Below are 14,621 nucleotides of genomic sequence, written 5' to 3'. Positions count from 1 at the left end.
TGCACGGCAGCGCAATATGACGCAAAAACCAACCTGCACTCGAAAATGAGAAAGTGATTATACGTCCTAAATTCAAACCATCTTGGTAAACTTATTCATTGATTAAATGAAACCAAGTTTTTATCAAACACAGAATGCATGTTTATCAATCGTATTCGCAGCCAAGAACTCAGTTTTGTTTATATTGGTTCATACGACCTAATCAAAACAAACTCTAGAAATGATCCTTTCATCCAAATTAACTCGTCATTTTGACCTTCAACGGGAATTTTTTTTCATCGTTTTTCCATGCATCGTAAAGATTCAATGAAAATCGAGATTTTCGGTCCAGGAATTGAAATTTTTTTCTCGAATTGATTCCCATTTAGAGAATTTCTGAAAACTGGAGAAGTTTTAGTTTTAGTTTTCAAGGATCTCTCAGTGACCATTCTGTAGAGCAAAGCGCTTGGTCGTATGTGAGTTATTGCAGTTTGAATGCAAGAAGTTTAAAAAGTCTAATTTTCAAATAATTGATGTATCTCATGTTTCAAACACTTGAGAAAGGTTTAGTGTCATCAGATAATAGAACCAAAAATAATCAAATCTTAAAATATGGAATAATTTTGAAGAAACGATGTCATCTGAGTTGAATGTTAGAAATGTGAAAGTTGGAGATATTCTTGCGTGCACCCAAACGTCTTTTTAATTATGCACGATACTGTTAGTAAATAATTTGTAAAACACCAACCACTAAGCTATAAAATCCATCAATTCTTTGTTCATTTGAAATCATGCATTATACCCAAGTAACCATAAGCATTAAGCCAAAACCCTGAATCAGCATTAAATCAACATTTCTAATGCAAGTTAGCATGAAATCACCATTTCTAATGCAAGTTGGCATTAAATCAACATTCATAATGCTTTTTTGTTTTATATAAGCATTATTAATGCATAGAAGCAATAAAGAAAATTAGCACTATATGCACATATAGAGTAGCTATAACGTTAATAAGCATTAGGAGTGGTGTGACCCGAACAGTACTTGAAGTATGGATTTTTTCACCCACCTTATCAGCATCAAGAGTGGTCGAAATGGTAAAGGCGCAAGGAGAGATAAAGGCTGCTGCGGGATCCTCGGTTCGAGACTCAGAAGAATTCATTAAGCAGGCATAATCCTCCTTCATTCAGCAGGTTGATTGATGTTGCAGATAATAATTATTTATTTATTTTTTGTTCATTTCAATTATTCAAAAAATAATAATTAAATAAACAAAAGGTGTTCTAAGTATGCATTGTTAATGCTTTTATACGGCTTGCGAAAAATGACGTTTTGATGGTGCTCTACCCAAGCAACATTTTAAACTCTGAATGGTTTTATAAAAAAAAATAGTTGTTGTATAAGGGATTTATAAAGTATTGTTTGCTTTGTAACGTAATTTATAAGGAACTCTATATGATTGCCCTTTAAGATAGCTTAAAAACCACTATAGAATCTTTTTATAGAACTCCTGTCAAATTTTGTGTTGGTTTTATAACCATTAATTTTTTTGGTTGAGAAGAGCGCTAAAAAGCAATTATTAAACCTCTCTAGAAAACCAACCTTGAAGAAAACAACAACAAAGAATGTTTTATAACCTTTAATTTTTTTGGTTTAGTAGAGCACTACAAAGCAATTATAAAACCTCTCTAGAAAACCAACAAAGAATGACAATCCAAATCGGATCGAAATGTCAAAATGTGTATGTGTGGCATCGCCTCAAATGTTTACCACCAAATGGAGTATTTGACTAATTATTTTCTTGGGAAAGTCCAAATTGTCCTGAAGAACACTTGAAGAGCAACGAAGAATGACATTTAGAATTCAAACGGAATGTAAACAACAAAACCAAAAATGTTGCGACAACTAGAATCGTTATTTTCCGATGTTACCTGAATGTCCCCGGAATAAGCGAGTTCGAGAGGCAAAGGATATCGTAATTTTGCTGCAAAGCTTGAACTAGTTATTTTTGCACTAAAGAACTTTCCGGTTGACAACATCGAGCCGTATCGGGATTTTCCATTCGAAAAACATCAAAAGAACACAAACAAAAATTTCATAAATCATAATTAATTATTATACAAGATTTTTTTTATTAATAAATATCCCATCACAATTTCTTTTCACAAAGAAAACCATATTGCTCATTAAGAACTATTTTTTGGCCTTTCGGATTGAGGCCGTCCAAAAAGTCTTTTCCTCCATCTCCAGCTGCGAAAATACGATTGTCGGAATTTGATGAAAACATCCAGTTTTCGATGTGTCCGCTCGTTCCACAGAGTGTTCTCCCAGCCGGTTCTAGCTTCCCAGTGGGCGGCTTTTTCTGCTATTACGATGAAACGCTGCACCAGATCGAGGCTCATTTCTGCAACTTGTTTTCTGGTTCCGATTGTTGGCGTAGTAGAAAACCTTACGTGGACCACAAACTACACCGTAGAGTTACTCGAATTCTTGGAGTCGGACGCGGAAAACTGGAGAGATCAAACTTAGTTTTGGTCAAAGCCGTCGACGGAGAAACTTTTTGAATGATGGTTTTGTTTCGGAGGGGCAAATAAATTTTTTGTTTTGTTTTTGTGTTGCGTCGCTGACAGCTGCACTGAAATAAGAACACTAAAAAAGATCCTAGAAAAGATCGTTTGGTTTTAAGGGTTTTATAAGGAGCAAAACTGCCCGAATAGGATTGCACCGTGAAAACACCATGAATTCCATATTCACAAACCATAAATTGTATGGTTTACACCATGATTATAATCGTCCACGATACCGTGAATACACATTGGAATTCATAGTTTACGACCGTACATTTCATCGTTTTGCCGAAAATAACCATGAAAAAGGGGTATTGTTATGCAGCGTGACCATGAAAAAAATGGCGATTTTCCATACATTGAGAAGCCCAAAAATATGAAGTTCATTGTTGTAGCATCTTCCAATTTTTCATAGTAAAATCATGAAAATCCGATGATTTTCATTGTTAAACCGCTGTAATGAAATTTTTTGCTTATGGTGGGTTTTTTTTGTACTCGGTTTTTTTCTGTCATCATTTTTTCATGTTTGTTTTAGAAAAAAAAACAATAAATTTCTTGACATTTATTATTTATTCTAATAATCTTGACACATTACTTACAATTCATTATTCACTGGACTGCTTTGAGGCTCGCATCCCGTCATCCATTGGCTACCGGAACCTGTGCCATCCGCAGAGTGTTTGTTGCTAGAATATAAAATATTATTAATGATTGTCTCCTGTTAACTTTAACTTTAACTTACCGTTGCTCCAATCTCCGAACACTTTGAATAAACATATTAAAAAAACCTTCTAAAACATATAAACAAACTTTCGAAAACCCTTCTCCCGACCGAGAATGATTGCGGAGAGAAAAAAACGTCCCACGAGCTGCGGCTGTCAAAAAAATCGCCCTACACGCAAAACTTGGAATTGTGAACTCTTGAAAAATTTACGCTCGCCGGATGTTGTTTTTACCATGAAGTTCATGGTCACATTGAAATTCAATGGAAAAAGAATGTGATACCATGGTTCTGTTCTATTCGGGTGATGTTCTGCAGAAACGTTGTTCTTATAATTGCATTCTTCCAGAATTGTTGAATTTATAGTTGGTTTCTTCAAGTCAAAAAGGTTTTTCATTGAATCGCCATTTTCCTATGGAATAAATGAAAATTAAAACGAATTTTTCATGGAATATTATAATAGTTAGCATTATTCGTTAAAAATTGCAACGATTGATGTTTTGAAATTTGAATAATATATCATAAACTGATATAACGCAATGTATTAACAATCCTGAAAAAATATTTGATTTATTTAATATTTGGAGAATATTTATTAAAATATTCTATTTCGGAAGATGACGAGGGCGCGCGGTCTATATTCGAGTTTATCGAAAAATCAACCGATAAAACTAAAAGCGCATCAACTTTATCCATAAAGTAACCGATTAAATCGATTAAGATATTTGAAGTAATATGATAGAAGGGCATTTTTGTGTCTTGGTCGAAAAAAAAGTTCACTCTTATTTTTAATTGTTTAAGATTATTTCATTTTAATCAATGCAGTTTAAAAACCCTTTTTCGGATTTTTTTTGTTTTGTGTCAGAAAGTCAGAAGAAATTATTATCTGGAACATGCCTTCGGAAAAACCCTTATAAGTCCATATGGTTGTGTAAGGTACTTGAAAAGTTCACTTCAGAACCTCCTGTAGGTGGGCCTTTTTACACTTATAAGTGTTTTTTAGATGTTTTAATGGGGTTTATATAACTAAACGCTGTTTTATAACTAAGTTTTGCAGCGCTCCTCCAGTTTCTTATAAAACTTAAATTGTTACTTGGGTAATTCAGCATTTGTAATGCTTATTAAAGACTATGTTGTGATAGCATTTAATCAGCCCACTATTTCGCCTTTTTAGCTTTAAATCTGCATTATATACGCATATAGCAATGCTGAATACATTCAAGTAATTTATTAATATAAATAGACTTTTCGCACTTATCTCCCAGCGCATCAAGTTCCTAGCTTCAAAATAAACAAAATTACTGTATTGTGTTGTGATTACTTGGAAATCCATTATGTTCATTCTCTATGAGTCCGACTGTGTTCAGCAAAAAATAGTAAAAATGAACCGGTCTAATTCCAACTCTTGCAAAACGGTTTCCTATTCCTGTCGCAAAATTACGACGAATTATGGGGCCCGAGCGATTCGATTTCAATCGAATATTGACAAATTTATATAGTTCAGATTAGTTTGAAATCATTTTTCTAATTTTATTTCAACACTTTTCTGTCGAATTTTATGATTTTGATCGTTATATGCATTGACAGGAAGCGATAAATCAAAGAAACACGTTGGGGGGATCACTAAGTTCGTTTTTCAATATGGCGGAATGCGTCAATAATTCAAATCACTTCGCGATTTAAATATCAAATAAATTAAGAAATAGTTTTAAAAGTGACAAATTTGTGATAGAAAATAAATTCACAAGCTTAAGTTTATCATGTGAAGTCCCGCATGGAACAGTATCATACAGCAACGATTCCCATTATCTTCTTCCCGAGACACCCAAAAGATTCCCTTTATAGTTTTTGGATTATTAATGAACGATTTAACAAATCGTTTTTTCATCAAATGGAATCGTTTAGACACAAATAACGATACAGGGAACGGGTTGTTAAGTAAATAAACGATTCATTTTTTTTTGCTTTTTTCTAGATGGAAAATGTAGGAAAACGAAAAACGATAGATATAATCGTTATCATATCGTACGTTTTATGTGTATGGGACGCTACATTGTATCTTCAAAAGATCTTTTTACGATCAAAAATGAAAATGCAGACGATTCATGTTTCAATTTCTAAAAAAATACATTATTTATTCAAGAATGGTAAACATGGATTATAATATAAAATATATGAACCTATATTAATTTGAATTGCCTATATAATGACCATTTTACATCAAACTTTTTGTGGAAAGATTAATGCTGAGGGTTATGTTCAGGATTCGCCTGTAAAATATTGAAACGGATTAATATATAAGAAAAAATTACAAAAAATCGAACATATTACCATCAATTAAGGCATCAATCAAAAGTAATTCCTATATTAATCCAAGGCGGCTGAAAATAAACGAAACCGTTATAGAAAAAATATTTTCCACACTAACGAGATTTTTGGAAAATCTATTAGATTAATTGTTCATTTAAACTTTTGATTTCTCATTTTAATGAAAGTTTGAATACTTCTTCAGTTTAGAATTCATTACTAAATCTTCGTCAAATTTTCTAAAGAAAAGGTGAGTAGGTATCAAGTTTAGCAAAGTTAATAGGTACATTATTTTAGTATTCAATTCAATTTATCATGATTTCTGTTTGAAAGTATTATTCTTTAAGTTCAAATTTTTATTTCCAATTTCGAGAAATTAAAAAAAGACAACATGAATTTTCGTATATACAAATGGCTTGGTAAAAAGAATTATAAGAGTAATGAGTTTCCCCGAGTTTTTGGATAGATAATGTAAATTATAATAAAGATTGAGAATTCATTCTAAATTGGTGATTCTAATAACGGTCAATTATATAAAATTCCTTATCCTGGCTCTTAATTAGATTGCTGATTCAAGGTCCTTTTTTTATTCTTAAAAGTTTGTTTAGTGCTTAAAGTTCGCATTCTGCATAATTCCTTTTTTTTTCATTTGTATTGAAGATCATCATAAATTCTAGAAACTTATCAACCAAATTTCAACGTGTTCTCGAATTTTCATTAACATTATTTAATATTTTAACACCTACCTCGTTGGAAAATATATTATTTCAAACGGCTACCAGCACAAAATTTATCTCGGCTTTGATTTGAGCCTACGGTTCCGTATTTTCTTCTCGCTTAGGTCAAATTTCAGAGTTCTTTTCGGCGGATGTTTTTAAACTCGAGAATCGGGGATCGGGACCATCTTCAACTTCCGTGTTTTTTTCTTTTTCCTCGACATGTACATACATGTACATTTTACAGGTTCCTCCCAGGCACTTATCTTGCTCTGAAAAAAAATTGAAATGAGCATAAAATATGAAATAAAAAGACAAACTTACCTAACGTAAAAGACGGCGTAGAAGACCTGGAACATAATCGGAGTCGGTTGCTTCCATGGATCTTCCCGAAAAATTTGATGCCCTGGTTTCGGTTTAAACAAGTCCTGCACCTATGGAGATATGTAGTAGTTTTGGAAAAAGTCCATATTTGTATTAAATAAAACGCCAGACTTACCCAATGTCACATGAGGCGCTGAAGATCCGACACATTACCGGGGCCGGTTCCTGCCGCCCGATTTCGTGCATTGTTTTTCTTACGGGAGGTCTTTTTTAGCCGCGAAACAACCATTTGGTCTTTTTCCCAAATAATTTGACCTCGTGGGTGCAGATCCTGCAGCTGTATGGCCATTTCGAGCTTTTACCACCAACTCCAGACTTTTTCCAGGTTCCAGTATCGGTTCCGTCGCGTCGACTTTGAATCGTTGTCGGTTTTTTGTTTTTCTTTTTTTCTTCTAGCGACGACACATGATACACTCAGGTGCAGATATACTCAATTTGGTTCTTGAGATCATTCAACTTATCTTCCATAAATAATTTTTGTTAATTCTAGCAAAGACGCATTAGGAATCGAAAAATTTGTGAAAAATAAAAGTATTAAAGGACGATAACACAAATCTTCACCATACATGTAATCAGAACAGAATCGTTCTGAAGATTCAGTGTACAGTTTTCGATTATGCGGGGTAGCCAATTAAAGTGGAAAGTGATTTTTCGGCTCTAAAACATGCATTCATGAATTGCGACGAATCAGAGGGATACGACGGAGGAGGGTACACCTACCCTACGTATATCGCCTCCACTTTTGGTAGGTATATGCTTTTTTCTAACATCATATATGATGATTATTGTCGACATAAATGTACGTATATCTTTTGATATACCTTCCAAATTGTTGACTGGATAGTCGTGGTCCGGCACAGGGCTTTGCTGAGCGGTGAACTGCGTGTGTTGAGGAGGAGGAGATTCATCTCATCGAAGCAATCGATGAGATGAATAACAACACACGCATGGTGGTGTTACTTCTTCTTCTTCTTTCTTTTGCTGACTGTTTTCCTCAGTCAGCGGGGTATTTAGTGGTATGAATAAGGTTTAGCAATTGCTTCGGTAGCTTTTACTTAGCTCGAAATCAATCGAAGCAAAAGTCCAAAGCATTTGCTTAGTTTGGTATGAATAAACATTTGCTTAGCGGATGTGTACTTAAGTCTTAGAACATAGCTTTTGCTTCGAAAAATAGAGCTATCCAACCAGCAGAATCTGAAGTTTTCTAAAGTAAAATGAAAGAAAACGATCAGAAAATTGAAAAGTACGGCTAAAGTAGCCTTGAAGTCGACGAAGCGGGTGGTGCGTGTAAGAACGACCGAATTTTTTTGTTAATGCGTGTTCGTATGTTGATGTTTAAAGAAAAATGAATACACACTCAGAAATGAAAAAAATATAAAAATATTATTTTTCATGCTTTTTCAAGCTTCACCGTGCCCACTCACTAAGTTATTTTTCAGCGTGTAATAACTGAAATATTTCTCGTCGAGAAATATCTCGGTTATTAAAATTTTGAGAAATATCTACGGCAGTGACATCTGGTGGTGGAGATCGGAATGAAAATCAAAGCGACAGTTGCACAAAAGAATTATTGCTAATTTTCTTTGGTTATTAAAAAAAAATTATTTCATTTTTAACGTTTTATTTGGAACCATTTAAAATAAAATAAAAATCAATTTTGAACCATAAATATCAACCTAGTCACAATTACACATTAACGAACTTAGGACCTTAAACCACAGTCGCCTGTCTCGGGACTTAAAAAGATTTCGGAGCTGCTCAAGCGTTATCCAGTACAGTGAAATTGCCTCAGGTTGCTCTGAAATTTAAAAAAAAAAACAAAATGATTTCATAAAATGTATACACCTAATGGCAATGACACTTACCTGATATACAACAACTTCGACACCAAGCGAAACGATCGAATCGTCAAGAATTTTATTCTCGAGTTCCGGTGTCATGCGAGCAAGCTTAGATTCATTGAAATCGATTAACAGATGAATCTGCGGATCATCGGAAACCGACAAGAATTCTGTATCTGAATCGATTTTACACCTGGATAGGGTTTGTAAAAACGGGGACCGGGACAGGAAAGAGGAAATCGTCCAAATTTCTGATGGCTTGAACAGCTTCCCAGCTTTGCTGTGACTCCCGGGAGGTTGGCAGACATTCTCGATTATCGTCGTGTATTTCATGCTTTTTTTTTTTTTTTTTATTCTTATAATAAGTTTATTAAGGCAGTTCACTTCATAAAAGTATAATTTTGCCGAGGATCATGTTTGGGTTTAGGATTAGAAGGAGGTGGGAGGGCGGTTTTGGATAAGGTGGAAGGGGTTGGGGAAGAAACACGATTTGTTTCTCGTGTCAATTTCCGAGTCTCGGAATTGATGAGGGTATCGTTTTGTTGTTGCTGTGGGTCATCTTCAGCCTTGTCACCTGAGGTGATTGGCGAAGCTTGAGGGGTCGATTTCTTGCGGGGCGGCGAAACGATCGAATGTATTGTTGGTTCTGTCGTGTGATGAATCCGTTTTTGGTTCTGCTGTTGTTGTTGTTGCTCCATCTGTTGGTTTGATTCGGTCGGTGCGGTGATTTTTTTCGGCTGCTGCTTTTTCCTCTGCTGGTTGAAAACATCGTTGTGGTTTTTAACTATCTCTGCGTAGCTGGTGGTACTTGGCGTTTGAACAATCCTACGGGCGGCATCCAGTGTGATATTCTGCTCTGTTTTCACTTTTAGGACAGCAGTTTCGTACAAATAAACGGGGCAGTTTCTATCGAGCGGAGAGTGATTTCCCTTGCAGTTTGCACAGAATTTCGTTTTGGCAGTACAAGTTTCGCTGCTGTGCGTGCCAGAGCAAACTATGCACGCCTTTTCTGCCAAGCATTTAATTTTGGGATGTCCGTATTTCAGACAGAGTCTGCAAATTAACGGCTGCGGATAATAATGTCGAGTTCTCAACCGTATAAACCCGAAATTAATGAATTCCGGAACAACAGTTGAATTTATTGTTAACACTAGTGTCGGTGTTTCAACTAGCCCAGCGTTTGTCTTCTTCATTATCCTCCTCACTGCGATTATTTTCTGCGATGAAAGTTCTTTTAAGAGTTCTTCCTCCTTCATACCATCAACTTCATTGCATCGAACTACAAATTTTCGGCTATTAAGTTCAGGATGACGTCCAATTTCAATTGGTGTGCCATCGATGAGTGTAGTAAGTGTGAAGATTTTTCATGCTTCCCAGCTACAAATACGGATTGAACCGAGCCGTTTGAGTTAATAGTTCCGTAAATCAATCAGAACTATCGGAGTTCTCAACGAATTTGTCCAACTTCTTCTATGCTGGCTATCGAACCTTATCGAATTCCTTCCAATAATAGCAACAACAAACAGCAACCGCCAAAAAAATGAAAAAAGTGACAGCTTGAAATGTTTCGAATCTAAATTTTAAGCGCATGGTGATTTATCACTGAGAAATGTTTCCAAAGTATTAAAAAATAATAACGCGATACTTATTTTTTATTGACTGTAATAATTTATCGCCTGAAAATTACAGGATAAATACATAAAAGGTATTTTGATATTTTTTCTATTTCTGAGTGCATATTCGAATATTGTCAAACAAAAAATGGCCTAACTTTAATATTTATCATAAGCTCTCCCACATGTATTCGGATCGGGATAATCCGATGTATAAAAAAGATTGGCAATAAGCGCGCATTTTAATTTAGATTTTTTTTTAATCTTAGGATTATAAAAAATTATAAAAAAATGAGAGATCTGTATTATGTTTTAAATTATTACAATTTATTTCTTACTTTGAGCCAATTGGGACTTCTTCCACTATAGCCGGTTTTTTTTTAATTTGAAATATTTACTAATTGATTTGTTTATTGTCATCTTAGACGAATGATTTTATACAACGTCAGGAATATGAAAAAAAGTTGGGTTATCACTTCGACTTTTCTTTATCCATGTTGAAAATACCTTTTTGCTTTTTTGCTTTATTCATACCAAACTAGCTTGTTCTAAAAGTAAAAGCTCCTGACTGAGAAAACAGCTGTCAAGAAAAACTTTATTCATAACAACCGAAGCAATTACTTTAAGCGACTGCTCGACTGCTCGATTCAGTTTAGCAAAAGCAATTACTAAGTTTTTTTCATACCACCCATTTAGTGGTATGAATAAGGTTTAGCAATTGCTTCGGTAGCTTTTACTTAGCTCGAAATTAATCAAAGCAAAAGTCCAAAGCATTTGCTTAGTTTTGTATGAATAAACATTTGCTTAGCGGATGAGTACTAAAGTCTTAGAACATAGCTTTTGCTTCGAAAAATAGAGCTATCCAACCAGCAGAATCTGAAGTTTTCTATAGTAAAATGAAAGAAGACGGTCAGAAAATTGAAAAGTCCGGCTAAAATAGCCATGAAGTCGACGTGCGGATGGTGGGTGTAAGAACGACCGGAAAGTTTTTGGTTATTGCGTGCTCGTATGTTGATGTTTAAAGAAAAATGAATACATATTCGAATATAGTCAAACAACAAATGGCCTAACTTTAACATTTATCATAGCTCTCCCACACGTATTCGGATCGGCATAATCCGATGTATAAAAAATAGGCAATAGGCGCGCATCTTAATTTTATTTTTTTTTAATCTTAGAATTATAAAAAAAATCATATAAATATGGAAGTCTGAATTATTTTTTAAATTATTACAATTTTCTTCCAACTTCAAGCCGATTGGGACTTCTTCCACTATAGCCGGAATTTTTAATTTAGAATATTTACTGATTGATTTGTTTAGTTTCATCTTAGACGAATCATTTCATACAACGACAGGAATATGAAAAAAAAGCTGGATTATCACTCCGACTTTTCTTTATCCATGTTGAAAATGCCCTTTTGAATTGTATTGAAGTGTAATATTGCTAATTTAATAAATTCATGACATTGCTAAAGAATTTTTTATTGGAAAAGTCTGCTACCGAGCATGCTTAGAAAATAAAGCAAATGCTAGGAGATTTGTCGAGCGATTACTTCAGATTTGGGCTTTATTCATACCAAATTAGCTTGTTCTAAAAGTAAAAGCTCCTGACAGAGAAAACAGCTGTCAAAAAAAACTTTATTCATATCAACCGAAGCAATTTCTTTAAGCGACTGCTCGACTGCTCGATTTAGTTTAGCAAAAGCTATTGCTAGGTTTTTTTCATACCACCTATTATGACACAGCTTTATTTGCTATATTGCCAACGATGTTTTGTTTATAGTCTGTTATGGACTTCCCTTCTTGTGTGGGTGGTTTTTCAGAGACAGAGAACGTTTGACATTAAATTTCGAGTTTGGATTCCTTCAAGTAGGCTACATACTACTTTTTTGAAAACTGTTGAAGTTCTTTTGCTTCTCTCCCGGCTAGCAATGGAGGAGGAAACACAAATCACCAAAACATACATAAAACTACGCCACAAAACAAAACCAAAACAAATTTGTTGCTTATTTCTATTTCCAATCATTGTTTTCTTGTTTTTTCAGACCGCATACTTTCTTTCGATCTCCTTCTTCTTCTCCTCCCGCTCATCATCGCCCTCTTCTTCTTCTTCCATTCTGCTTCTACTCTTCTTCTTTCATTCTGCTTCTACTCTTCTTCTTCCATTCCGCCTCTTCTTTTCTTCCTTCTGTACTGCTGCTTCTTCTTCCTGCTTCTTATTTTCTTCTTGCTTTACTTAAGCTTCTTCTTTTTCTTCTGACTAGCGCTAGTACTTACTTTGTTTCTTTTTCTTCTTCACCTTCTTCTTTACAACGACCGATGTTGTCATCCGATGACCAACCCAGTTGAGCACCATTGGCAGCCGACGTGGCATCCAGCTTCAGCTTCCAGGAGGATACGGCACCAGTTCCCGAACGGAACAACTTTCGGCTCCGGAAGAAAGACCCTTAAATAAACATTCATTACCAACTGTGCCTTCTTTTAATCATCTGCCGTACTCTCCCTACACTCAGAAATGAAAAAAATATGAAAATTATTATATTTCAATAACTCCGATATTTCTCTGTCATTAATATCCAGAAATATTAAAAAATAACTATTTCAGATATTTAAATTTATGCATCCGAATAATTTCTTGGCGTGTAATGATCCAATGCATAAAATTTAATAACCGAGAAATTATATATTATTTTCTTCAAACAAACGCTTTGTGCGTTTGAGTCCCAACTAAACGGGTATGAGCACATGCTAGATTCTTCAGTTGCTAAATGCCTTTCAACTTGACTGCATGCAGATTCCATTCTCTGTAAATATTTAACTGAATCATATTTAAAAAGGATGGACTCAATTGCAGTAAGTAATATTACCAGCGAAATGCACATGTTTTTATGCTATGGTCAATTATGCACATTGACCATAGAACATGAACAAAAATCAAACGATTTTCGTTTGGTTTTTCTGTTTATTTCTGCTTTAAGCGTTTGCCTTTACTTTACGGCTCAAACTTTTATTTCTGACCACCAGATGTCGTTCCATAACATTTCTCAATGCATAAATTTTAATCGCAGAAATATTTCCCAGTGAGAAATATCCCAGTAATTACACCATGAGAAATATCCGTGTGCGTAAAGAGGGAGATATGTGAAAATACCTAAAATATAACTGTTTGATATTTTATTTATTTCTGAGTGTATGTGGGGTCTGGGAGCGGTTGAGGCTTTGCTTTTCAGGCTGGTGTGCTTACGCTCGTATGCCAGTTTCTATTTACTCGTCCGGAAGGTGTGGCTTCACCCAACAAACCGTCATCTAACAATGTCAGCTCTCTAGAAAAGTAGCTCGTATGTGGTGTGTTGTTTACAGGCTAATTAACTGTTATTTACCAGAATCCGACAATTTCACCCGATCCTTTGGGCCCTGTGGATTCCTTCGATTGCTGGTTCTTCTGCTGGTTCATCCAACGGTACACTCAGAAATAAATAAAATATCAAACAGTTATATTTTAGGTATTTTCACATATCTCCCTCTTTACGCACACGGATATTTCTCATGGTGTAATTACTGGGATATTTCTCAGTGGGAAATATTTCTGCGATTAAAATTTATGCATTGAGAAATGTTATGGAACGACATCTGGTGGTCAGAAATAAAAGTTTGAGCCGTAACGTAAAGGCAAACGCTTAAAGCAGAAATAAACAGAAAAACCAAACGAAAATCGTTTGATTTTCGTCCATGTTCTATGGTCAATGTGCATAATTGACCATAGCATAAAAACATGTGCATTTCGCTGGTAATATTACATGCTGCAATTGAGTCCATCCTTTTTAAATACGATTCAGATAAATATTTAAAGAGAATGGAATCTGCATGCAGTCAAGTTGAAAGGCATTTAGCAACTGAAGAATCTAGCATGTGCTCATACCCGTTTAGTTGGGACTCAAACGCACAAAGCGTTTGTTTGAACAAAATAATATATAATTTCTCGGTTATTAAATTTTATGCATTGGATCATTACACGCCAAGAAATTATTCGGATGCATAAATTTAAATATCTGAAATAGTTATTTTTTAATATTTCTGGATATTAATGTCAGAGAAATATCGGAGTTATTGAAATATAATAATTTTCATATTTTTTTCATTTCTGAGTGTAGCTCCCGAAGAATCTTTGCAATGCTTCCAACGGAACGACAAACTCACGGGAAATAGCAGCACACTTGCGCGAAAACCGAGGGAAAAATGCGATGGTGAACAGGATGATGATGTATTTTTTGTCTTGTTATTATTTTCAGCTGCTGGACGATGATGACAGGTACACGCAAGGAATATCATAGCCATAAATTGTAAAAATTACTCAAATGACGATGATGACAGGTACACGCAACGAATATTTTAGCAACAAATTATCGAACTAAACTCAAATGTTACAAAACCTCTGTGTTTTTTGTTGTAAATATCTGGCTGATATTGCGAAATTTATCCAATTAATATTT

The 14,621-nt window shown here is 34.7% G+C and overlaps 1 protein-coding gene and 1 long non-coding RNA gene across 2 annotated transcripts; both read right to left on the bottom strand.

Annotated features, from left to right (window-relative positions):
• Positions 1 to 5,309: 5,309 nt before the first annotated feature.
• LOC129739261 (uncharacterized) lies at positions 5,310 to 7,391 on the bottom strand. Its single transcript, XR_008735786.1, has 5 exons — positions 6,791 to 7,391; positions 6,616 to 6,725; positions 6,322 to 6,563; positions 5,600 to 5,649; positions 5,310 to 5,538 (listed from the first exon to the last, which is right to left on the bottom strand). It is a non-coding gene; the product is annotated as an uncharacterized LOC129739261 (long non-coding RNA).
• Positions 7,392 to 8,896: 1,505 nt separating this feature from the next.
• On the bottom strand, positions 8,897 to 13,585 carry LOC129737850 (uncharacterized). Its single transcript, XM_055729011.1, has 3 exons — positions 13,512 to 13,585; positions 12,409 to 12,561; positions 8,897 to 9,569 (listed from the first exon to the last, which is right to left on the bottom strand). The coding sequence occupies exons 1-3, from the start codon at positions 13,583 to 13,585 to the stop codon at positions 8,897 to 8,899; spliced, it is 900 nt and encodes a 299-aa protein (XP_055584986.1).
• Positions 13,586 to 14,621: the final 1,036 nt, after the last annotated feature.

This window comes from Uranotaenia lowii, chromosome 1 (genome assembly GCF_029784155.1).
Source record: "Uranotaenia lowii strain MFRU-FL chromosome 1, ASM2978415v1, whole genome shotgun sequence".
NCBI lineage: Eukaryota > Metazoa > Arthropoda > Insecta > Diptera > Culicidae > Uranotaenia > Uranotaenia lowii.
This window is presented reverse-complemented; position numbering and strand designations above follow the sequence as displayed.